At 42.6% G+C, this 23805-nt stretch overlaps 1 protein-coding gene and 1 long non-coding RNA gene across 10 annotated transcripts in view; both read right to left on the reverse strand.

Annotated features, from left to right (window-relative positions):
* PRR5 (proline rich 5) overlaps window positions 1-23805 on the reverse strand; it is a 132858-nt gene that overhangs the window by 9484 nt on the left and 99569 nt on the right. For 8 of the 9 annotated variants that reach the window (XM_068190554.1, XM_068190557.1, XM_068190555.1 and 5 more), the window contains 2 exons: window positions 20081-20172; window positions 18121-18261 (listed from right to left, as the gene is read on the reverse strand). In XM_068190554.1, the coding sequence (XP_068046655.1) occupies window positions 18121-18261; window positions 20081-20172 (233 nt within the window). The remainder of the gene's footprint in view (window positions 1-18120; window positions 18262-20080; window positions 20173-23805) is intronic. The other variant, XM_068190556.1, reaches the window with a different exon arrangement.
* Window positions 8880-14140, reverse strand: LOC137474166 (uncharacterized). Its single transcript, XR_010999209.1, has 3 exons — window positions 13771-14140; window positions 10595-10659; window positions 8880-9053 (listed from the first exon to the last, which is right to left on the reverse strand). It is a non-coding gene; the product is annotated as an uncharacterized lncRNA (long non-coding RNA).

Genomic DNA, 23805 nt, shown 5'->3' on the forward strand with positions numbered 1-23805 from the left:
GAACTCCTACTGAGCTTTTGAAGGGTACAAGGGCTTCTTGTGCAAGCACAAAGGAAAGAATAAATGAGTAAACAGGTATGTTCAGAAGAATAGGTGGGAGATTTGTATCTAAGCACATAAGGCCACAGCCTCCTTTTTCAATATGTACAATCATAGAATCAGAGAATGGTTTGGGTTGGAAGGGACCTCAAAGCTTATCTCATCCCATCCCCTGCAGGGACACCTTCCACTAGACTAGGTTGTTCCAAACCCCATCCAACCTGGCCTTGGACAATTCCATGGGTGGGGCAGCCACAGCTTCTTTGGGCAACCTGTGCTAGGGTCTCACCACTGAAACAGGGAAGAATTTCTTCTGTATATAGGATTTTTTTAAGCTTTAAAGTCCTAAAGCAGAGGCCACCTCAGACAGGCATTTACAGATGTAAAGAGTCCTTCTCAAAAATAACCTTAAAACATGTTCAATATTCATTAACCTTTTATATGCTGTGTTGGAACCCAGAATGTCCCTTGGACACTCTTGGATGTTCCGGGCCCAGGTCAGAAGCATTTGAGACCCTGGAATGCAGCCACAGACCCCTGTGGCTTTGAACTCGATCCATGGAACAATTTACCAACCTTGCAGGAAGAACAAGAAATCACAAAAGTTTAGATATTATAGTAGAAGTAGTCACAAAGTGAAGGGAAGAATTTTTGAGTGCTGTACAGGGGGGTTTTAGGCCTTGTACAGAGGGGTCTGAGTTTTGTACATGGGGGTCAGAGGTTCTAAGATGGAAGGATTTGAGTGTGCCCTGTCCTCTTTCTTTCTCCTTCCTAACCTCCATGTTCATGGTGATGTTGGCACTCACAGATTGGTTTAGAGTAGAAAGTCACTGTTCAATATAGGTGATAGGCATTGGGGAAAAACCATAAACATTTAACACGTAATGTATGATATGAAAGAGGGCACCAGCCCCCTGGGAGTCAGTGTGTGCCTTTGCCTGACTGCTGAACAGACCGCAGCAGCTCAGGCAGAAAATCTTTTAGATAATACACATTAAACTACCTTGAGACTGGACGACTGAAGACTACTGAGTCTTTCTTTGGAGGCACGGGTTGGAGGAGAGACTTTTCCATCTTTCAGGGTCACCCCAATCTGGGGGTGAGCCCTGTCAATGCTGTTCACCAAATATAGAGTGCTTTGAAGAATTTTTAATGAACACAAATTTTAACAAAAAATACTGCTAAGCCATTATTAACATTGTATCTATGCACAGGCTACCTGACTTGTACAGCTGCCAGAAACCTAAATGCTTCTGATAACATTTGCCACAATTTTCTTTAAATAAATGAATTTTTAAAAATCATCAAATGTCCTTGTTTTATTTTACCACGGAAACGAAATAAGCACAGTCACAAGTCTGCGCTTCTGTTTCCTATTACATTAATTTTTCCCACCCTATTCTTCCCTCAAAGCAGTGAACATGCAGGCAAGTAATCCTGCCATTGCTCCAACTCAGTGGAGGATACAAACCTGCCTGCAGCCTCTGTCCCTCTGCAACTACGTGGCCGTTGCTGCACCCAGGCTCTTTATTCACCATTACAACATAAATACTTTCTTTTTTTTCTTTTAAAAAGACACCTAACATTTCACCAGATGGCATCAGCACTTCCAAGTGACTGTAAACCAGGCTGCCCAAGCCCAGCCCATTGGGGAGCTGCTCTGACTGTGAGTCACAAAGGAATCCAGAAATTAATCACCTGCCTTATACCACTTCTCACCTGGTCTTGGCTACTTCCTTTCCTCAGGCTCTGGTAAGACACGCAGACATGATGCAATGCCCCAAAGACAATGACAGCCATGAAAAACTATTTAGGCTGCTGATAGTTTGGTCCATATCATTAGACAGTCGGACTGAATTAGGACACAGAATTTTAGGCTCCCCACACTCTTCTAAGCAGAGGTAGGGTGTGTTATGTTCCTGTCTTGTGGAAACCTGGCACATGGCAGAATGGGAGTTGGGTTTGTGCATCCTTTGCTGCTTATTCCTCTCCTTACCCCAAAAAACTGGACGTGAAGCTGCAAATCTTTTTACCTGTATTAGGGAACAAAGAGGTGGCAAATCCCCACCATTAATAGCCTGCACAGACAGACCAATAACGAAATACAACTGTACTGGGTTTGCATGGCAAAGCTTTGGTAGCAGGGTGGGGGGTACAGGGGTGGCTTCTGCAAGAAGCTGCTGGAAGCTTCCTCCATGTCTGGCAGAGACAGTCCCTGGCAGCTCCAAATATGAATGTGCTTCAGGACAAGGCTGAGCCAATTAGAAATGGTGGTGATGCCTCTGTGAGAATGTATTTCAGGAAAAAAAAAAGTTTTTGCACAGTTGTAATTGCAGCCAGAGAAGAGTGGAGTGAGAGTATGTGGGACGAACAACTCTGCAGAAACCAAGGTCAGTGAAGAAGCAGGGGAGGAGGTGTTCCAGGCACTGGAGCTGGGATTCCTCTGCAGCCCATGGCACAGGGCATGGTGAGGCAGCTGTGCCCCTGCAGCCCATGGAGATCCATGGGGGATGCAAAGATCCACCTGCAGCCTGTGGAGGAGACCCCTGCCAGAGCAGGGGGATGCCTGAGAGGAGGCTGTGACCCTGTGGGAGGCCTGTGGAAGGAGGGGCCCGTGCTGGAACAGCCTGTCCCTGAAAGACCTACCCATGGTAGGGTGATCCATGCTGCAGCAGTTTGATGGGAAGCGTTGCCCATGGGATAGACTCACACTGCAGCAGTTCACAGGGATCTGTTGCCTGTGAGATGGACCCATGCTGGAGAAGTTCATGGAGAACGGTCTCCCATGGGAGAGACCCCATGGTGCAGCAGGGGAGCGACTCCTTTCCTTGAGTAGCAGGAAAAACAGTGGGTGATGAACTGAGCATAACCCCCATTGCCTGTCTCCCTGCACAGCTGGGGTAGGAGGTAGAGCTGGGAAGGAAGGGTGTGGGAAGATGATGTTTTTTATGTTTTATGTTATTTCTCATTATCCTGCTCTGATTTTGTTAGCCATACATTCAATTAGTATGTCTAATTAGACTCTCTTTTGCCTGTGATAGTATTTGATGAGTGATCTCTCCTGGTCCTTATCTCAACCCTTTTTTTGTATTTTCTCTCCCCTGTCCAGCTGCAGAGATGAGTGATAAGAGAGGCTTTGGTGGGCGCCTTGCATCCAACCCACTACATGGGAGCCTGCTCCTGGATCATGGAGCAGCTTCTGCCCCACTGCTCTGGGAATTACAGCCTGTTCACAAGTACTTGCTAGCACAGCACTATGTAGAACAAAGATGAAATTTTCTTCTTAAGTACTTCTGGTAGCCACCAGCAGAAGAATGGTTTATTCACCACCCCATCCAGCTGCCTTGAGATGTTGGCAATTGGTGGGTTACACTGATGGAAAAGATATTTACCCTAAAAATCCTGCAATGCACTAGACCAGAGAACTAAGTACAGAACTCACAAGAGCTGGAGACAGAAGAGCTACAGCTAAAGCTATCACATCCTCTGGTCATCATGCACACCCTAAAGGATGTCTCATATATGGCAAGAGACCAGAAACAAGCCTGGCTGCTGGCTGTTCTTGCTACCCAGCTGATTTTCACTGATGTTTGCCTTACATAATTCCACTTCAGGGCCTTAGCTTGATTTCCATCTGGCCATCACTCTCTCATGCCTGATTCCTTCAGTTTTAAACCTCTGCTTCATCCTTTTGACATCTGCTGTTTTGTAATACCCCACACCCATCCCGAGCTCCTCTTTCAGTCCCTGGGCAAGACCCCTATCATCTGCTGAGCTCCTCTGCCACATAAGCCTCTCTGCATTCACCTTCACCAGAGGCTGCTTCAGTTCTGGCTGGACAGCTGCACACACATTGCCTCAAGTAACTTCTCACTCATCTGTGTATGAATATAATCATAAAACACTATTAATAAACACCCAAACTGCTTTTAATTGACCAGCAGTAACTCAGTGTTTTGCTCAGTACTTATAAAAAGGTCACAGTTCTGTGTTTCCCAGTTCTGACTAATAGTACCCACCACCTGTAACACCTAGAAATGGCAGTATTGCTCAGCTGCTTTTCACATCCCTCTTTAGCACAGGCTATTAAGAGACCATTTACCTAATAAATTATACATTGAAAAGTATCTCTAGGGTCTAAAGGTACCTTAAAAACTGGACACAATGGAGGAACTACTTCTGAAACTTGCAGATGTGCTAATTAAAGGCTGGAGCACTCACCTTGAGCTTTAACACTTCAGCTGATCAGCATGTGTACATGAGTAAGTATTGGTGCAAAGGATTGTCTTCTGCTTCAACTGACAAACTGCTGGACAGCTTTTAAATGAAAACATAAAAAAGAATAAAATAAAACATAAATAAAATCTGTACTCCTCCAGACTCAGGGGAACAAACAAACCAGACCTGGACCCAAACCCCAGGCCCTGCCAGTAACAGAAACAGCACTAAGAGACGCACAGCATGGCTTGGTGCTTAGGTTACCAGCTTCTGAACTCAGGAAAGAAAGGAGGAAAAGGCAAACTTCTGGATTATTTAACAAAGTAATTTCAGCAATAATCACTCTTGGTAAGTTAATGGAACAGAGGAGCAAAGTCCTCTGCCCACAGACAAGAAGTGACTGTGTATGGCTCAGCTCATGGCCACATAACACACTCTGGACCTCAGTCTGCTGGAGCATCCTCTGTATGGGGACATCAGGGGTAACCTTGATGGCTGGACTCACCCTTGTCTACCAACAAAATGCTGAAATAGTCCTGACCTGGTGGTATGTGAAAGGAAACACTGCCAGAAGCATTTACAGGATCAGTTATGAAAGCAAAGTGAGGTCCTGGCCTCATGTACTGCCCTGTTTTAACCACACAGGCAAACAACTAAGAAATGGAATTGTTTTCTGCTTAAGAGCAGCAAATTCCTTGGAGAAAAGGAAAACTCAATATGACAAAAAGAAACACTAAGGCAATGGTGATAATCTGACACATACTGGATAACAATCGTTGCCCAAACGCTCCCAGAAAAATGGAAAAGTGGAAATTAAAAGTCACAAGGCAGATGCAGAATAATATCCCTTGTGAAAATACATTATTCAGCCAACACTGGTGGCGGAGACTTTTGGTGCAGTGCAATCTGCACACCCTGGTGACCACATAAACAGCAAGATGTGCTGCTTGGCATAGCCAAAGAGAGAGCAGCAGCCTTGCTTGTGAGGCGTTTGGAAACCAGTGCCCTTACAAGTCAGGACTTGTTATCCCACTTTCACTGCATCACAACCTTCTGAACTTGAGTAACACAGACCAACCCTGCCTCAGGGCACACAAGAAATCACTATGGGGACGAGCTGGAGACAAATGGGTCACTAGTCCTTGCCACATGCATCACCAATGGCACAGTATATGCTCCCAGTTACACTGTGGGTCACATTCTGGATGGAGATCTGCAGTCCATCTTCCTTAGAAGAGACAGATGCACACACTTTACAGCCAATCATCCAATTTGCACTGATCTTCAAGACAAAATCACAGACTACTCACAGACAAACCTATGGCAACGAAGTTACGTTATGGTTTACTTAGTGGAGAAGAGGCCTCAGGAGTTGTCGCCAGCTATGTACAGCTTTTGTTTGCTCTACAGCACTGTTTCATTGTCTAACCCATCCAGCATATGCTCTGGACGAGACCACGGTGGTTCTTGGAGCAGCAAGCGTTGCCCAAGAGCTGAAGCCTTCCTCTAGCCCACAGCAGCTGTTCAGGAGCTGCTGCTCTTACTGCACCACAGAGCATTGTCCTGAAGTCTCCTGCTCACATGCCCTCCATCTTCAGTGGCCATGCACAGCACTCTAAGGAAAAGCTCAAAGATCTCGCTCTTATACCCACTGTAGGAACTCACACACAGGAAGGAGGACGTACTGGGCTCTCTCACCTCCAATGCCCACTTTGTTCCCAGGATGTCAGTCCTGCAGAGCAAATCCCGCAGTATTATACAAATTTATAAAGCAGTATTATACTCCATTTGTGTAGCAACATCTGGCCTCCATTTACACATGCACACAATGCAAACTGATGAGTAAACTCATGGAAGTATTAATGTGATAATGGATTCTTCTCAGCTTTGGTAACTTGACACAAAGGATAATGCAATGCATAGAAAACAGCCATGCCGTTTCAGACCTAAAAGTTAACTAAATTCAACATTTTCTTGCTAACAATGGTAGCAGGAGAAGTGCACAGGCAAAGAAAGGAAATAGGGCAAGCTCAGTGCAGGCTTTCTTAGAGGATATGCAGGTGCTTCTAGCGAACAGGGATGAAAAACATGCTGCATGGGACTTTGCAGTAGCCCTTAAGCATAAACAGTCTGCGCTAGAAATTATTTAACAATCAAGATTAAGATTGTCAATAACTGATAGAATAACTAATTTCCAGAAATAAAGAACCAACTTAGCTATTGAATCCTCTGAACAGAGGAGAGGATGGATCTCTTTGGTACTTTTGCAAAGTGCATTTCTTGTGTGGTTGCAGCTTCCCTATTTAGGAGTTGGGTGAATGCAGTTCTGAATCCTTCTGCTCAGTCACCCTCATATACAATGTTTCCTGATGTTCAGAGGACCTCCATTTGCTTCAGTTTGTACTCACTGACACGGAGCACCACTGAGAAGAGTTTGGTTCCATCTTCTTTACATTCTCTCTTCAAGTAATTTTAACTGGATGCCTATGAGAAATCTCTTCTCCATGCTGAACAGCCTCAGCTCTCTGAATTTCCTCCTGTCCCTTTACCACCTTCACAGTGCTTTGTTGGACTCTCTCAAGGAAGTCCATGTCTCTCCTGTCCTGAGGAGCCCAGAGCTGCACAAAGCACTCCAGATGTGGCCTCACAAGTGCAGAGCAGAGGGGCAGGATCACTTCCTTGACCTGCTGACAATACTTTGTCTAACGCAGCCCAGGATACCACTGGCCATCCTTGCAGCCAGGGCACACTGCTGGCACAAGTTCTATTAGTTCAAACAGGGCTCAGCATTTCTGGAGGACTCTACTTGAGAGCTTCAAGTCCCATAAAAGTGCTGAATAAACTCACTGTGAGGGATTACGAGATCAACTGATGCATTTTGGAGAGACAGCTGGATAATGAAATTCTCTGCATCCAAGTAAATGGGAGCAAGGGACAATGACTGAGAATTTAATGTACCTGCTCCTGCTAGTTCTAGCCCACTTGTCCATGTTTTCCAGGCTTTGTTTGCCTAGAAAACTTTGGGTACTTCCTCCTGGGTTTCCCTGATGACTCATGCTACTTTCATCCCAAGCAAACAACTCCAACATTTTTTACCCTTTAGGAAATAGATTCAAAACAGAATCAAAACTGCTTCAAGAAGGGACTAAATTTTGCTTTGATGAACCCTGTGTTGACTAAGCTGACATGATCTGCTGGAAGTCTGCGTGTCCCCTTCCCCATGGCAGTTCCTCTGCCACAATACAAAGGCAAAACAAGAAAATGTGCCTGGGCTGGGAAGAAACAGAAGCCACACCTTTGCAGCCTGGAACAAGCTTGAATAATGCAGTTTGCCCTCTGAGAGGGCTCTTTGAGCCAGGTGGAGGGGGATGAGAATTCACAATGGACTCACTTTTGGTAACCCTCTCATACTATATCATGTGTGCTTGCAAACAGGTATTACCTCATGGCAGAACGAGGTGGGAAAAGCAGGACTTGTACATCACACATTCTTATATGCCACAAGCCAGAAAAAACCCTGTTAGGTTAGTATTTTTATACCAGTTTACAACCACGGGAAGCTGTGCCCGATGCATTACACGTTCATTCCTAGGTATTGGTATCCTTTTTGCACATGCTGGACAGATGCAGCTGCATCACTCATGGTTGTACTGTTATGAGCCCTCGATAGCCTTGCCTCACATTATTTTTTCCTCTCCCCATTTTATCCTAAAGCACTGGCACATTGGTAAAGCCTGTACCTCTTGCTTTTCTTACAGCAACAGCAGTCACAGGAGGGAGAGGCAGAGGAGCTTGCCATTGCCATATTGACAGAAGTCAGCACTTCAGATCCATGTTACTGCCTCAGAAAGAAAGATCTTGACATATTTGCTTTAATCTCTAGCAAGTGCCAAATTATGTCAGTGTGTGAAGCTGCTCTGTCTCTTCCTTCCTTTCACTGGTGGCAATGAGGCACAGACAAAAGATAAGGAAGACAAAAGACCCAGCAGCCATGGTTTGTGTTCAGCTGGTGAGTTTTTCAAATGGCTTGGCTGCACAAGGATAGGCAGCAATAGGATTTTTCTTTCCCGAAAGAACCAAACACTAAAAGCAGGCTAGTCTTTGCCTGACCTACAGATATCCAATGTCTTATGTTTCTTTAAACTGTCATAAAACATTTTATATGGGACTGCAAAAGAAAAAGCAGAAGATAAGGACAAGTAAAAGATAATAAATTATTAAAAGTAAGGAACTTAACTTTGAGGCTTTAAATACAGTGCTTAGGATTCTGCAGAAGCTGAGCAGCCAGTTCATTAAATAAGACCCAACGAAAAGAATGGTATGCATTTCTTCCTTTTTTAAGTTTAGGGCTAGAGGTGTCCATTCCCACCTAAGTGATTCCCCTGGGCATAGGCCAGAGCAGTCTTATAAGCTCCTGTAACCTTCCAAGAACTGAACAAATTAATCAACATGAAGATAAGTGTATCTGAAGAGCTGTTTATGGAATACATTTGAGCTGGACTTAGTTTATCTGCATTCACAAATGCTTTAGGACTGTCACATTATACTCACAGGCAAATACACACATGCACGGAAAGGCATGTGCAGCCCCATGCAGAGATCACCTTAGTGATATGAGTTGCCAAAGAATAAGACGTAATGTTTAATGTCCAAGAGAATAAATCTTCTTATTTTTTTTTAGGCTCCCTCCTGAAGTTGTTGCTGATCTATACACTTAAGGCTCATCTAACATTGCTGGGGAATTGATGACTTTTAAGTCTGAGCATTCAAGACTTTTACCCAGCCTTGGGTGTTTTCTCATTTATTTTAAGAAAATCCATCTTATATTTATTTTCAGTCAGCTACTCAAAGAGAAAAAAGGAAGGCACAGCCCTCCCTCGGTGCATCCAAACTGTTTTGAAGAGACATCCAAGTAAAGCTTTTCAAGAGCCACAAACATTAACTTGACTGCTGTTACCCACTTGTGAGGATTTCTGACATTGCCTTTCAGTGACATTTCCCTTTTAAATTATTAATAAGCATCCTCTAAGGTGCTTCACCCTTCCAAGGTGACTGAATCTACTCCAAGAATTTTCTTCTTTTCTGAAATACACTTGAATAGATGGAGCAGACATGTCAGCTGCACCTTCTGTTTTTTTTTTTAAGTTTTACTATTTCTGGTAGCAACACCATTTTCATCACCAGTACTCATCCCTGTGAGCCAGAAAGCAGCAGATCATGTGTCTATCCTGACACTTTGCAGCTACTCTTGAGGAGGCTGAGCTTCCATCAGTCCCAGAACACATAAGTTTAGGAGTCCAGGAGCCTGGAAGCCTGGGTTGGAGGCAGCCCTCCTGGCTTGTTACAAAAGCTTTGCTGAAAGCAACACATTCCTACATAACATTTTAATTTCAATTAAAAAGTCTTTGCTAATTCAAAATACTTGGAAAGTAACTCATTTGATCTAGAGCGAATACCTTTTCTCAGCAACCTAATGTGTAGAGAAAGCAAAGAAATACTAGCATACAAAATCTGAGATTATAGCCAGTGCACTCCCCAAACAGAAACAGTCTGTGGATTAGGATTAGCCATCAGCAGTGGCTCTGAAGGGCTGACTTTGCTTCATCCATCACCTGCCCAGGATACGGCAACTCCACACTCTGGCAAAATTCAGAGTGTTCAGAATTCTTATAACAACCACAGAGAGCCACATGCAATGGAAACCAACAGATGCCCTGACCTATCTCTTGGCAATATGACTACTACTGAAACAATTTTTTTTTTCCCCTCTCAGTGCTGGCTAATGCTTTAATTTAACCCACATAATATCATATAGCCATGTCCAGGGAGCAAGTCTTCTCCTTGCTTCTGTTTTAAACATTATCAACATGGCTATTTGTACAACCATATTCTAGAGCTTTTCAGGCAACTATTGCCCAATTCCACCTCTAGCACACCTGCATTAACTTCATACAGCCTGGACATCTGTTCTCACACGTTCAGAGGAGAAACAATAGAAATATCCCACTGCTTGTTCCAAAGTTTTCTTCTCTTCAACTAAACAAGGCTCATGTGTGATACAGAAGGAATGAGGGAAGTATTTTCTTCTTGGAGCCCAACAATCAACCTACAACAAGAGGACAAGGAAGCCTCTAGGGGACTTCTGACCACTGAGGTCAGTGATATATTATTATTTTAACAGTCATAAAATCACTTTTATGTTATTTCTCTCCTTGCTTCCTTCCATTCCCTGTTTGTCCATCCAGATACATCTACTCTCTCATGTATCAGGCTGCACAATCTGTAGTGCAGAGACCATGTTTTCATTGTGTTTATACAGTGCTCAGTACAAGAAGACTCTTGTCTAGCAATGAAGGAGGCTTAGGGATACCTGGTGTCCAGTAACAAAAGCAGCTGACAACTCTTAGCTCTTCCTCAAAAGAAATTTCATTTGTTTTATGCAACAGCCACTCCAAGTACAACTGCATTTTGCAAAGCACTTTTCTGACAGATTTCAGCCAGGCTAAATGATGACTCTTCCTCTTGTCAGAGGAAGTATCCTTGGTTTTTCCTTTGCATTTGGATCAGAAAAGCACTAAAGCACAAGGCTCTGCCTAATGACCTCAAACCAGAGGCCTCTGGATCCACTCTCAAGAGCACGCTCCCTCTCTGTGTACCTGCTTTGTCCCACCACAGCTTCCACCCCCTTGACGGATGGTCATTCCCAGCCAAACCACAGCCATGGCCAGCCACTTTGATATCATGCCAAAGCCATAACTGAGAGCACTGGGCAGAACTGTCCACATAGCTGGCATGATCTGTCACATCACTGTAACCTCACGCTACAGAAGTTTTCCTGCCACTGCCATGTAGCTCACTGGTAACAGAAGATTCACAACAGATAAAGGTTTAAATCAAATAACATGATCTGAGCCCTGCTCTACTAACATGATTATCTCTTTACCTTTTAATTGCTTGTAATAATCAGGTAGTGTCACATTAATGAATTTCACAGTACATGTCACATATCACCTTGTTACATAGCTGTTTCTTCTGCATCTGCAACAAAATTAAGGGTAAGACTGTGAAATTACTCATAGAAGGCAATTAACAGTGTCTACTCACCATGGTAGAAAAGATACCTCCAAGAGACTCATTCCATCATTCCCCTATCTTTGGCTAATTACAACAAATTAGCCCTTTTTATTTCTGGAAGAAATACACCACAAAGCAGCTGCCCTTCGCGGAAGTCCCTGCGCCACCAGTGTAGTGTCACCATGGTGTACGCATGGGCTGCTGATTCTGGCACTGGCAACCAGAGACCAGGAAAATAGAAGCTTGGGGATGGGGGCTTTGTGGTATGCCAGAGAAGGCAGTTCCATACCTTTCACAGTTCTTTCTCTTCTCAGTGCACCTTCTGCAGAGTAGGCCGAAGCTAAGACATTTTATATAAATATTTTTGATCACCTTGTTAGCTTAAGTGGAAACTTAAGTCTTCCCATAACAATAAAATTCTATAGCATACAGAGAGAAACAGGCAAGCACCAAAACCCCAGGGATCACTCCCAAGGGAAAATTAAATTCAGTTAGGGATGAAGAGAGTCAGAAGGCAACATATTGGAAGGTAAAAGGACAAGGCAGCCAGCAAAATGATGGGAGAGGAAGCTGCGCTATCAGCAAGTACCAGTGTTCAAAACGCAGGGAGCACTGTGCAGCCCTTTCTCTGCCAGGAAAGGCCCATGAAGCAGAAGAATGAGCACATGGGCTGCCTGTCAGTCTCCTAGCAGGAAGCTTCTCTACTCACCTAGTGCCTGGACAGAAAGCTTTGGGCAGTAAGAAGGTAGAGGCATGGTGGCACCCGTTCAGGGACGAGCCAAGCTACAGCACACCCTGCCCTGGTTCAGTGCTGGGAACCGATGGTGACCTGGCTACAAAAACCACAGGAAAGATCATGTTTGCAACACTAGGAAATGACCCCATGCAGCTTTTCTGTTAGAAATCCCTTTTGACATTCTTCTTGTGAATAGTGCCTGGTGAATCCTACCTGGACATAATGGGACATGCTGCAGCAGTGACCCTGACCACAGGCTTGGCTGTCCCTGCTACCTGAATGGACACAGCTCGGTCATGGAGGGAAAATCTTTTGTGCCAGCAGTGTTTGCCAGTGCCAGGTGCTGGTAAACACTGCTCAGGGTGCTGGTGGTACCTGGGATGGCTCAAAGCTCTGTGGTCTGTGATAACAGTCAAAAAGTGCATGCCACCTCCTGAGGACCCCCACCTGTAGTGCCCTGGGCAATTCAAAAGCCACTATTCATTCCCTTGTGCCTTTGTCTACCTTGGGTCATTCAGGGAAATGAAAATACACTAACTGAATTGGGAACAGAAATCTGTTAAGATAAATTATGCTTAGGCCTCTGATGGAGAATTGAAGCATCATTAATTGCCTCCCTTCCTACTCCTTTAATTCTCACAATGAGTGTCCATACAGACTTCCAATGGGGTTTAATTAATCTTCCTTAAAGGTAGCTTAGTTTAACTTTCTTCTATGCCTCCTGCAGACAACTCATGAATTACAGTATTAAAGCACCCTGACTCAAAGGATTCTTGCACTGTGGGAACACTTCCTGCTCTGAGTTTTTCAACAGTTAAAATCTCTATGCTATCTTTTATGCCAGATTAATCTACTAGCCCAAATGGGTCCACAAAAGACATCTGTATAGATGGATGCAATTAGTTAAAATCTTCTCCTTCTCTTACTCAACAAAGTTATTGGGTCTGCAACGACATGCTAATTCAAGTTAAGAATGATTCTACCAATTTCACTCTATTTTGATAAGGATTAAGGATTTGCCTAACAATGTACTTGTACTGGTTTTAATAAACTGGTTTCATCACTAGAGGCAAATTCCAGGAGACATTTATTGTAGTTTAACCAACTCTACCTGAAGACATACCTTTGGTTAAGTAACCAGTATCCTTCACAGAACTGACTTACCTAATATGAGGTACTCTTAAAATGCACCATGACTGTAGTACCCAAAGGGAATCTGCACAGTGCAAACTGCCTTCAAAAATAACTGTGTTTAATTGGTATGGACAAAGTTATGGTTGTGTTCCGAAAAACCATCCTTCTGCTAAAGATGAGGGACAAGATGCACATTTAAATTACTATGACATGGTGTGCATGAGACAGGTTCACATAGATCAAAGGAAAACTGCATAATTTTATTATGTTGCTTTCCTGTTTTTCCAGTGCTTAAGTTTACAAAACTGGCAACACATGGTGTTGTCAAATATGTTGAGAGCTAGTTTTGGAGAGTACTCGATCTGAAAATAAAATCTCTTTTTAGGTGGCAATTGACTACCACTGTCCTTAGTTACAAAGAGGGTCCACGTGAGTGCACAACTGTTGAGGTCTGTGGTGCAGAAGCACAGGCTATGTTGCAGTTACTACTGAACAAGCCCCTGCCAGTCAGGAATGGTCAGGAGTAACCACCAGTGCTCCCCCACCTCTGCCCCTAGAGACACAACAACATGAAGAAACTCAAAATCAAATATGACAAGTACTCATCATCAGATGCTATGCCTTGTTAAAAATCCCAGCAATACAAATTCATTCCAGGATAACAAACCTGTGTCAATTTAACTTCTGGAAACTGCACTTGCTGATAGAGACAATAAATAAACTAGAAAAAAAGAGAATATTGCACAGAAGTAAACGTATCTACAAAATACTCTGAAGTGTGAATTTTGAGGGCCAGATTCCCAGGTTTGCATGTGTGAACACAAAGCAACAGAGGGCTCTTCCATTTGTATCCTGGCTGCAAGATTTCTTACCTGACTTTTCATGGGGCTGATGCAAATAACACAAACAAACCACCCTTTCACCAGGAAGGAAGAAAACATCCCAATTTATGCACAACCCAGATAAGTATAGGTTTTTGATACAGTGATTTATATTTAAATAAGGTCTACAATACATTTATTCATTGGTTTCCTCTTTATGTGTCTTCTAAACCAGGAACTCAGACAAAGGAAAAGAGAAATTAAAAGATGTGGAAACCTCACACCCACACCACTTTGTTCAACCTACTCTTCAGGTCTAAGAGACTTAGTAAGAAAACCTCCTAAAAGCAACCACCACTTGTGAAAACCTGTGGCCATAAAGAATTGACTACAACTAGCATCACAGTGTTACAGCATCTCTACAGCTGCAACTTTCTGATAGCAAAGGGTATTTTGTTTTTAACCACTATGCTGTTCTTAGTTTGATGTGTGGCAGCTGAGATGGAAAAACAGTACTCTCTGCATTTCACTTTCAGATCTTGCAATGTACTGTTCCACTCCTTTAAAATGGAAGGAACTTTGCAGAAATAACAAAAAGGTCACACTGGGCAGCTTATTTTGTCTTCCTCAACAGAGAGAGACAATGAGCTAGGGAGTTCAAATGAGGCACAGAGAGCCAAAGAGGAAACCACAGGTTTTATTTTTTTCTTCAGAGCTTGTATTTAGTGAGGCCTCATTCCCCAGCATGAGAGATACTGTGTTATGTTTTGTGAGGCTTCCTCCCTCAGCACAAGAGATACTGTGTTGTGCTCTTCTTGGTTTTTCAAATATGTCAGGTCCCCCTGAGAGATTCTGTGAATTCAAATAATCCTGACCTTAACTGAAAGATGCAGATGAACACTCTTTAATTCTTCTCTTTCAGCTTTCTCAGACCTCGGGAGAGATACCTGGAGATAAGATGCTCCAGTTTCAGCAGCCAGGGTGATCTCTGACACATACTTTGGGAAGCAAGTCGGATAGTGGTAGTTTTGCTTTTTTGGTTCAGGAAGTTCTTTTCTAAACTCTTCCTCTGCTTGCCCCTCTCCCTCTAGTACCCTCATTTAACGCAGACTTGAGCTCCTGTGCATCATTCAGTAAAGAAAAGCAGTTTTAGTTATTTTCCTTCCTTCATCCGTAACTCTGCTCTTGAACTCCCTGCAACTTAAACAGGAGCATCCTGGAGGCGCTTCAACTTGTGCTGCCTCTGAGCAGCCACAAAGGATTAACATTTCAGTTTGTGCTTTGTAACTGAGTCAGGCTATGCTGGCAACTCACAGTTTGAGTGAGTTTCAAGCTGTGATAAAACAACCACCGACTGCCAGAACAAGAATATCATTCCTCCCAGAGTTCTCTCTTTCCTGAAAGATTGCTGGTTTGTAATTCCAGCAGGTTACAGCACTGATGAGAAGTAGCTCTATTGAACTGAAGAACCCAAGTCTAATAATTAACCTGAGAACTGATCTTTGCTCTTTTAAATGGAGCAGTTCCATTTCCTCTTAAAAAAATTTCCCTTTCTGTCCAATAAGGAAAGTGTCTTCTCCTGACAAAGTAACAGAGCTTTTCCCCAATATCCTGAGAAGCTAAAACATAATACCAGATGCACCTTGCCTTAGTTCCCAAAGCTTTGCCACTTTAAGCCAGTCTAACAGAGTTGTGCATTTCAACCTCTGACATTACAACTGCTGTCTTAAAGAACATGAGCTATTCCTTAATCACATCACACAGCTGCATGAGGCTGTCAAGGACAGAAACCGGAAATCTCAGCACTAAGTTCAACACTTGGTCCAGATGCCATTACTGGCAACATCTTCTATCCATGGGAGTGTGCTCCAGTCACCAAGTTTCTTATGGAAGAGGTATTCACAGTGGTCACAAATCAGGATTAGACAACATCCCCATCAAGACACCATCTCTCAGTCCAGGAAATCAAAGCCCGCAAGACCACCATGTGCTCATTGGACAGCTGAATTGCTCTCTTCCAGTCCTATTAACAAATGGAGTTCAACTAAATAGAGAAAATTTCATTATGTCACTAATTTATAAAATTTGCTTTTGTTTAACATGACATTTGAATTCAGAAAAAAGTCTTTGCTCTGAATTCCAGCTACTGACTAACACCGCTAAGAATGCAAATAGCTAATTCCCAGATTTTCTTCTGACCTTTTCCCACAATTTCCATTAGGTTTTAAACCACAAGATTAGCAGAGCTATTGCCAAGAAAAGATTTTCACCATCCCCACCACACAACTGTAGACAAAGTATGCAGAAATCAACACCCAAGGGAAAATTCCCTCTCACTTGGTTATTGATTACCATTAACAGCATTGCAACAAGAATGGATTTGACCCTTTGCCCTAAACAGGCATTCACGGTGTTAAGACTTCAGGTTACTGAAGAAAGCAGATTTGCAAAGAAAAAATCAGGATGGTACTCAGTTGCCAGCTCACCACTGAATCCATTCAAAGCCAGATCCTGCTCACAGCCAACACAGACTCCCGAAAGTAATCACAAAAAGCTTGCAGACCTGTTAGCAACAATGCTGCTGAAGCCTGATTTAGAATGGGCAGTTTACCTAACACCTCAGAAGGGCTGAGGCCTAAAAACATCCCTGTGAAGAAGGTTTTTGCAATGGTATTGTCTCGTGTGGAGTCTCTGGTGTCTGCTAACACAGCTGGGTTCATGGCTCAATCACTGTCAATTCCTTGATGCTTCATTACACATTTAAGTCCACGCTCCAGCTTTTCCCTGAGGCTCCTCTCCTCTCCAGACACCAGTTTCCATGAGACTCCCATACTGCTGTCACTGTGTCACAATCAGCCAGCAGTTTCAAGAAGCTTCTGGAAGGTGGGGGCTATGAGAAGGGAGACAAGACCAAGTAGACATTCCTGTATGATAAGCACTTTTTTCTGAGACAATCAGGCTAAACACACCATTAAACACCCCAACAAATGGACACTGAGATAGCTGAGATATCACTGATTTCACTGAGAGGTGAAATCCCATTTCTTGACCCAGCAGACAGAATCTTACTCCTTTCCTCCATTTTCAAAATTGGCCTCATTAGATTCTCCTGCTCTTCAAAACAATTTCAGATACAGAGTTAATTCATACTGCAGTGAAGAGCAAAGAAACATTTATAAAAAAATCAGAAGCCATGAAAATATAAATTCCCTCACCCTTTAAAAATCCACCCCTGGTTGTCTCTTTCCCTTCTGCCTCATTCCTTTTCTCCACATCATACCTCAAGCTTTTATTTAATTAAGCAAATAAAAATATCTTAAAATAGCCTTTTGCCTGGATTTTCTCATTTTGTTTCTTCTACTACTACACACACACACACACACAGAGAAAAAATCTAACACTGAATTCAAATACCAGTATCTGGTCCTACTGTTTCTATATCACCAATTTTGATAGAATTTGGTTCCAGTGACCAAATATGACCATGATTCAACCATTGTTGTATTAATTGTATATTCACTTTGATGCAACTTCCAGATGTGAAGCTTCATATCCTGAACTGGTAATGCAGCAACATACAGCAACTAATGGAAATCATGTCATCACCACACACCTGTCAGCTTGCAAAACTTCATGTTTCAAGGCCTAGTTGCAAAACAAGTCTGTGCTCTCACACTCTCTGGATCTTATGGTATCTCTATAGTCCCTACTTTAAGATATTAGATAGTTTAATTATTACACTACAATTATTATATTATTTTATTATACCATTATATGTCACATTATTTATTATTATATTCTATTATTAGCTGTTCTATACTAGATGACATATTAATATAAAGTATATTATTATTATTATTATTATTATTATTATGCTATTGGATAATTCAGATATTAGGTTAATAAGATTTTTAGACACTAGACATTCAGATATTTGGATACTAGAATATTAGGATTTAGATATTATGACCACAGGAGCACAGAAGCTCTGGCATTCTGGGTAAGACATTTTCAATGAATGAGCAAAATCAGAGACTGTTTAAGAATACTTCAGCAATGCAGTACAGAAAGACAGGCTGAGAAAAGTAACCAATTTACCTGAAGTATTAACAGCATCTGAATAATAGAGGGTGGAACTCTGGCTCTGGAACGGGATAATGCATCTTCCAATTTGATATTGAGGGTAATAATATTCCTAAAATGCAGAAGAGCCAATTGCCGAACTGAGGGCTCCTTACCCTTGGAAACACAAAGAAAACAAGAGAGATTATAAGCAGTGTGAAAATGAGTTTCAAAGTTCTCTGTTCAAATTCCTTCCTCCACACCTGAGGGATTACAAGAATGGTAAACCTAAATGAAACACGAAGGAAACAACAAAGGACAGAGAGCAGCCCCCAAGTCTGCACAGTAAATTTGATTTGGCAGTAATGAACTCTACAGAAGGTGACTGTGTCTGACTGCATGGGGAGAGGATGAAGGGTTGGGGTGGGATGAGAGCTGGATGAGATATGAATATTTTGTATTTTAACAGTTCATCACAAATTAAATGTATCATGAGTTAAAAAAAAAAAAAAGGCAGGGCTGCAAATTGGTTGAATTTCCATAATTTGTAAGATTTTGAGTACTCCCTGTTTACTGTCTCCAAATTTGGCAGGAATCCTGACTCAGCCCACCTGTGGATCCTCCTCTCTGTACAGTGTGAGAGACTGCACTATAAAGCAGGAGCAGAGCTGAAGTTTCATACTTCATTTTCAAAGCCATCTGTCTTCGGCTCAGCAATACCTTCTCACTGAGGAGGACTCCCAGCTGAAGAATACAACTCCAGCTCTGTCTGCAGAGAATAACGGCGCCTGCCTCATGCAGAGCTGTGAAACTTTTCCTCTTTCTGGCATTAGGGGTTTTCCCTTGGGTATACTTGGCTGTACATATGGGAGGTTTGGTATTCAACTGGTGTTGACTTAGGTCTGGAATAAATAAGCCTGACCCAACCCATTCCTTTTCACTTCCTAAATTATTTAAACTGAAGTAAAGAAGGCCACAAATCTGCTTCAGTTGCTAATGAATAGAATTTACAAGACCACATAAGCATCAATTGAGCTTTTGGAAGAAATCTCAGAACACGAGCAATGAGATCTATTTGAATTTACATGGGACTTAGGATTCTTAAACCCTCAAGGTTCTTTTGGAAATTCAAGTAATTATTTCCATCTGATAGGGGATAAGACTTGTGTTACTAAAATATTTTCAAAGGCCTCAGAAACACAACAGAGTCTAAATTCAGACTTCATACCTGTAACTGTCTGAAGATGCCAATGGTAATATCATTATCATTTGGGCAGTCACTTTAGGCATAAAGTCCACTTGAAAAAAAGGGAGAAGGTTTCTGAATTTTCCCCAGATATATTCAGGCACTCAGTTCCCACTAAAATCTTGGTGTGTTCTGCTGTAGGCATCTATGACCAACTGTAAAGATCACTTGCACCTGTCTGGTACAGATTTCCTTGAGACTTCAGTGATAAACAATACTCTCTGGCTATCACTACACTAGAAGATCAAGTACCTATTGTGTATTTAAAATTACTGGAGTCAAAATCTGTGCTCATCAAACTCCATTGACTTTTGCTGTCCACTTACAATAGCACAGAATTTGATCTCAGAAATACAATTCCTTTTCAAAAGCAGAGATACTTCAAAGACAAGATTCACATTGCAGAGAAGGAAATGCATACATTTAAATCAACACAACTCCATTTATTTCACTGTGCAACACTTCAGTTTATCATTCATAACCTTTTTTGACTTTTAGTGTGATTGGCAGATGGACTAACCGGCCTCCCTGCACTCCACTTTTGTTTTCGAAGTTCCCCTTCATCTTTTCCACCTGAGCACTTCAAACCATTTGCATAAGTAACTTATTTGCATGACATGACTAAACAGAACAGCTACACTGGGCTGGCCCCAAGGAGAGAGACTTAAAGATTGCATCAATCTGCTGATGAACCTGTAAAGTTGCTTCTTCTAGTTTTTCAAGATTCTATGATAATAATTTTTTTTTTACCTGCACAGGATAGAAAATAGCCTGCAGCATGGGCAGGACATCACTGAAGAAAAAATCCCAGGTTTCAGCTAAGGTATCCAGTAGCTTCTGCCCTGCAAAAACAAAACAAACTAGTGAAGAGTTCTGGTTGTAAATTAGCTAGCTGCAAAAAGTAAAACATGCAGGAAACAATGTGAATCTGCTACTATATGCTAAGATGAATCACGAAGCAGCTGCTATTAGTAGTATGGAATTAGTTTTCCATAGTTGTGTATCAGATCCTTCCATATTTGTGTCTTTCCAGGTGACTCATCTAATGCTCTTAAATAAACTCAGAGAGTCTGAGGTTACTCAGGAAAACCCTGTGAAGAATGAAGAGTAATGGCCCAGGTTACATCTTCCTCTTGCAGTTATACTTGCTGGACAGGACTGTGGAGGAGAGGGGGAGGACACAGAGGGTTAAAAGTGGAAGTATTCCTGCAGAGGAACCTACCCAACTGTGCTCCCTCCTGCCTTTCAAGCTGCAGGGCAGGAGAGCAAACCACGCTCTGTGGAGATGCTCTGTAAAGCATCCTCTCAAACTGATCCCTTGAAGCTTTTCCACTGTTCCCTTTTCCACTTACACAGAAAAACTCACCCAAGTCCGTGGAAAACAAAAATCATGTTAGGGCTGTAATTTTTTTCGCTAACTTTCAAATAATGCAGTTAGAATTTGCTACGGGGTGAGTTCCCCATGGTCCTCACAATAAGGCCACCTCCATGTGCATTCCTTCCCAAGCTGCAGCCACCTGGAATCCTCCCCAGCAGAATCTGGAGAAGCTCGGGCCAGGCTGTACAACCAAGCTGGATACTGAGCTCCTCACAGAACATTTTATACAACACAGAGGCAAATGCAGGAGCCCAGATCCACAGAGGAAATCTGGTTCAATAGATGGGCTCTGGCTTCAGATACTTGCTCTCCAAAATGGCCCATATGACCTTGGACAAGCTCTTTACCATTCCTGTGACCCCAACCCAACTGTGAGAGGAGAACAATGCCACTGCACCTCCACCAGCAAGTGTTGTAAAGGAAAACACATCAGAGATTCTGACTTATTCAGATAAGACAATATGACTTACCAGGAAGCAAATTCAGTAGCAATCAACCAGTATTGCTACTGGTGTCAGAATGTGAAGCTATTCTTAATTTTTTTATTAGAGCATTACCCCAAGCCTCAGCTAGGGAGTATTTTGTCCAGAACTACACACATATCACAAATAAATTATGCATGAAAGCATTGACACTGCTAACTGCACTCAGAGTTAACCAACTGCCAATCTTTACTATTGGATACTTGATCCCCCTGCCTTTTTAAGGACATGATGAATAGCATCAGCTCTGGTGAATCTGCAACTCCTGAATTATTTCCATGTGCTTTAAGTGCTTTCAGTGATAGATGTGGATCATCATGCTATACTGCAGCTGCTGGCTTGTGGAACACACCAGGGTCTTATTTTCAGCACCACCAGGCAGGAGTTCTTTCTGTCCTGCACACTCATGCACAAGACTGAAAAGGGTGTTCTCTGTTTCCATTTTTAAAACATTTCTAAAAAAATCTGTTTTTCATTAGTTCTAATGAAATACAGCAGGGAACGAATTCCAAAAATTTCTAGCAGCTGTAACAGTAGTAGTAGTAGTAATAATAACAATGATAGCAGCAGTAGTAATAGTAATAATAAACATGTGCTGGATTTGGCTGGGATAAGTTTCTTCCCAGTAGCTGGTAGGGGCTGGAACAGTGCTGACAACACATGGATGTTTTAGTTATTGCTGAGCAGGGTGTGCACAGAGCCAAGGCATTTTCAGCCCCTCTCCCACCCCACCAGTGAGGGGCTGGGGGGACACAAGGAATTGGGAGACGACATTGCTGGGATAGCTTTTCCCAACAGGCCACAGGGACATCCCAGACTATATGGTGCCATGGTCAGCGTACAGAGCTGGGGGGAGACAGAGGAAGGTGGGACATTTGGAGTGACTGTGTTTGTCTTCTCAAGTCACCACGGTGAATCATGGAGCCTGACTTTCCTGGAATGGCTGAACACCTGCCTGCCCATGAAAAGTGGGGAATGAATGCTATTTTGCTTTGCTTGTGTGCATAATTTTTGCTTTATCTATTAACTTGTCACTATTTCAACACACCAGTTTTTTCACTTTTACCCTTCCAACTCTGCACCATTCCACGAGGAGAAGCGAGTGAATGGCTCCATGGGGAGGAGCTGCTGGCTGGGGTTAAATCACGAAAACAACCTTGCATTTTAACATCCAGTATTACTGTCTGAAATACCAAAGTGCTCCCAAGATATAAACTGGATCATGAAGGAGAAGCCCAACCACTACACCTTGAAGGCAGAGTTTTAGAGAGTTAAATTTAGTTTGATTTAAATTTAGTTCTAGTTCCCACAAGGTGAAGTTAAAAGCCCTTATAAATCTGGTCCTTTTCAAATCTTGCTGCTAGAATAGGATGAAGTTAATTACTCTGTTGAGGTAAACATGCCTTTACCATCATGCACTTATTCCATCTTGAGGGCAGCTTGTTTTGAGAGGTAATGAATTTCTGTACAGCAACTCAGAAAGGCTGCAAGTTGAATGACTTAGGTGGGAAGGCTTTTTATTAAGAGCTGTGGAAGAATTCCTATGATTTCTTGATGATAAGCATCTTTCACATGAAGGAATGTGACTTACATATGCTATCAAGGATAGATCCTTTTCTTACTGTCAGGCAAAGATCTCTACACTTAGTGTAAGCATTTGCTGGATTCCAGGAAACTGGGTTACTCTAAATGCTCATTTTTATGAAGCACAATATAGTCAATTTTGTACGGCATAAAAATGCATTTGGTACTTTTAACAGGGCTTCTAAAGGTTAATTAAAACTCATGAAAGAAAGATAAGAATAAATAGATATTAGGAAGAATTTCTTCCCTTTGAGGGTAGTGAGGCCCTGCCCCAGAGAAGCTGTGGCTGCCCCACCCTTGGAAGTGTCCAAGGCCAGGTTGGACAGGCCTTGGAGCAACCTGGTCTAGTGGAAAGTGTGCCTGCCCATGTCAAGTAGGTGGATCAGGATGATCTTTAAGGTCCCTTCCAACCCAAACTATGCTGTGATTCTGTGATTTCCAAAACATTCTGCAGGACAAAACCCCTCCAACGTGTGGTTTTTTTTTTTCCTCTTATTAAAACTTCAACACCAAGCAGAGACGGAAACTCAAACCATGGGATGGGGACAACCTGAGATTTGAGGGCAGGACTGCTGCTTCTGCAGACCCAGGAAGCAAGCCCTGCTCAGAATGGGAGCTCCAAGACTTCCATGCTTCCAGCTCTGTCTTGGGTGTTTTGAGAGCCACAGGGACACTGACTACAGGATGGACTCTGGGGCAGGGCTGCATTTGCTGCCAATAAACACAAATGCCAGCCTTGGAAACTCAAGTCCACCAGCAGCTCCCCAGGAAAGCTGTGTGTCAGAAACAGCTCTGCCTCTGAAACAGATGCCTGAATTACTGCTACCCTCCTGTGACTTGCCAGTTTTAGAGAGATAACATTTTCGATCATGGACTTGGAAAAAACATGACCAGCTTAATTCTCACCTTACCAGAATTTCTGACCATATCTTAAGGGGTAACCACAAAATGATACACTAAATCAAAAACCAAAGAGTTTAAAATCAGCAGCTTGCTGAAATTTGGTATTTCCTAAACATGGTCCTATATTT

The sequence above is a fragment of the Anomalospiza imberbis genome, chromosome 5 (genome assembly GCF_031753505.1).
Source record: "Anomalospiza imberbis isolate Cuckoo-Finch-1a 21T00152 chromosome 5, ASM3175350v1, whole genome shotgun sequence".
NCBI classification, from domain to species: Eukaryota; Metazoa; Chordata; class Aves; order Passeriformes; family Viduidae; genus Anomalospiza; species Anomalospiza imberbis.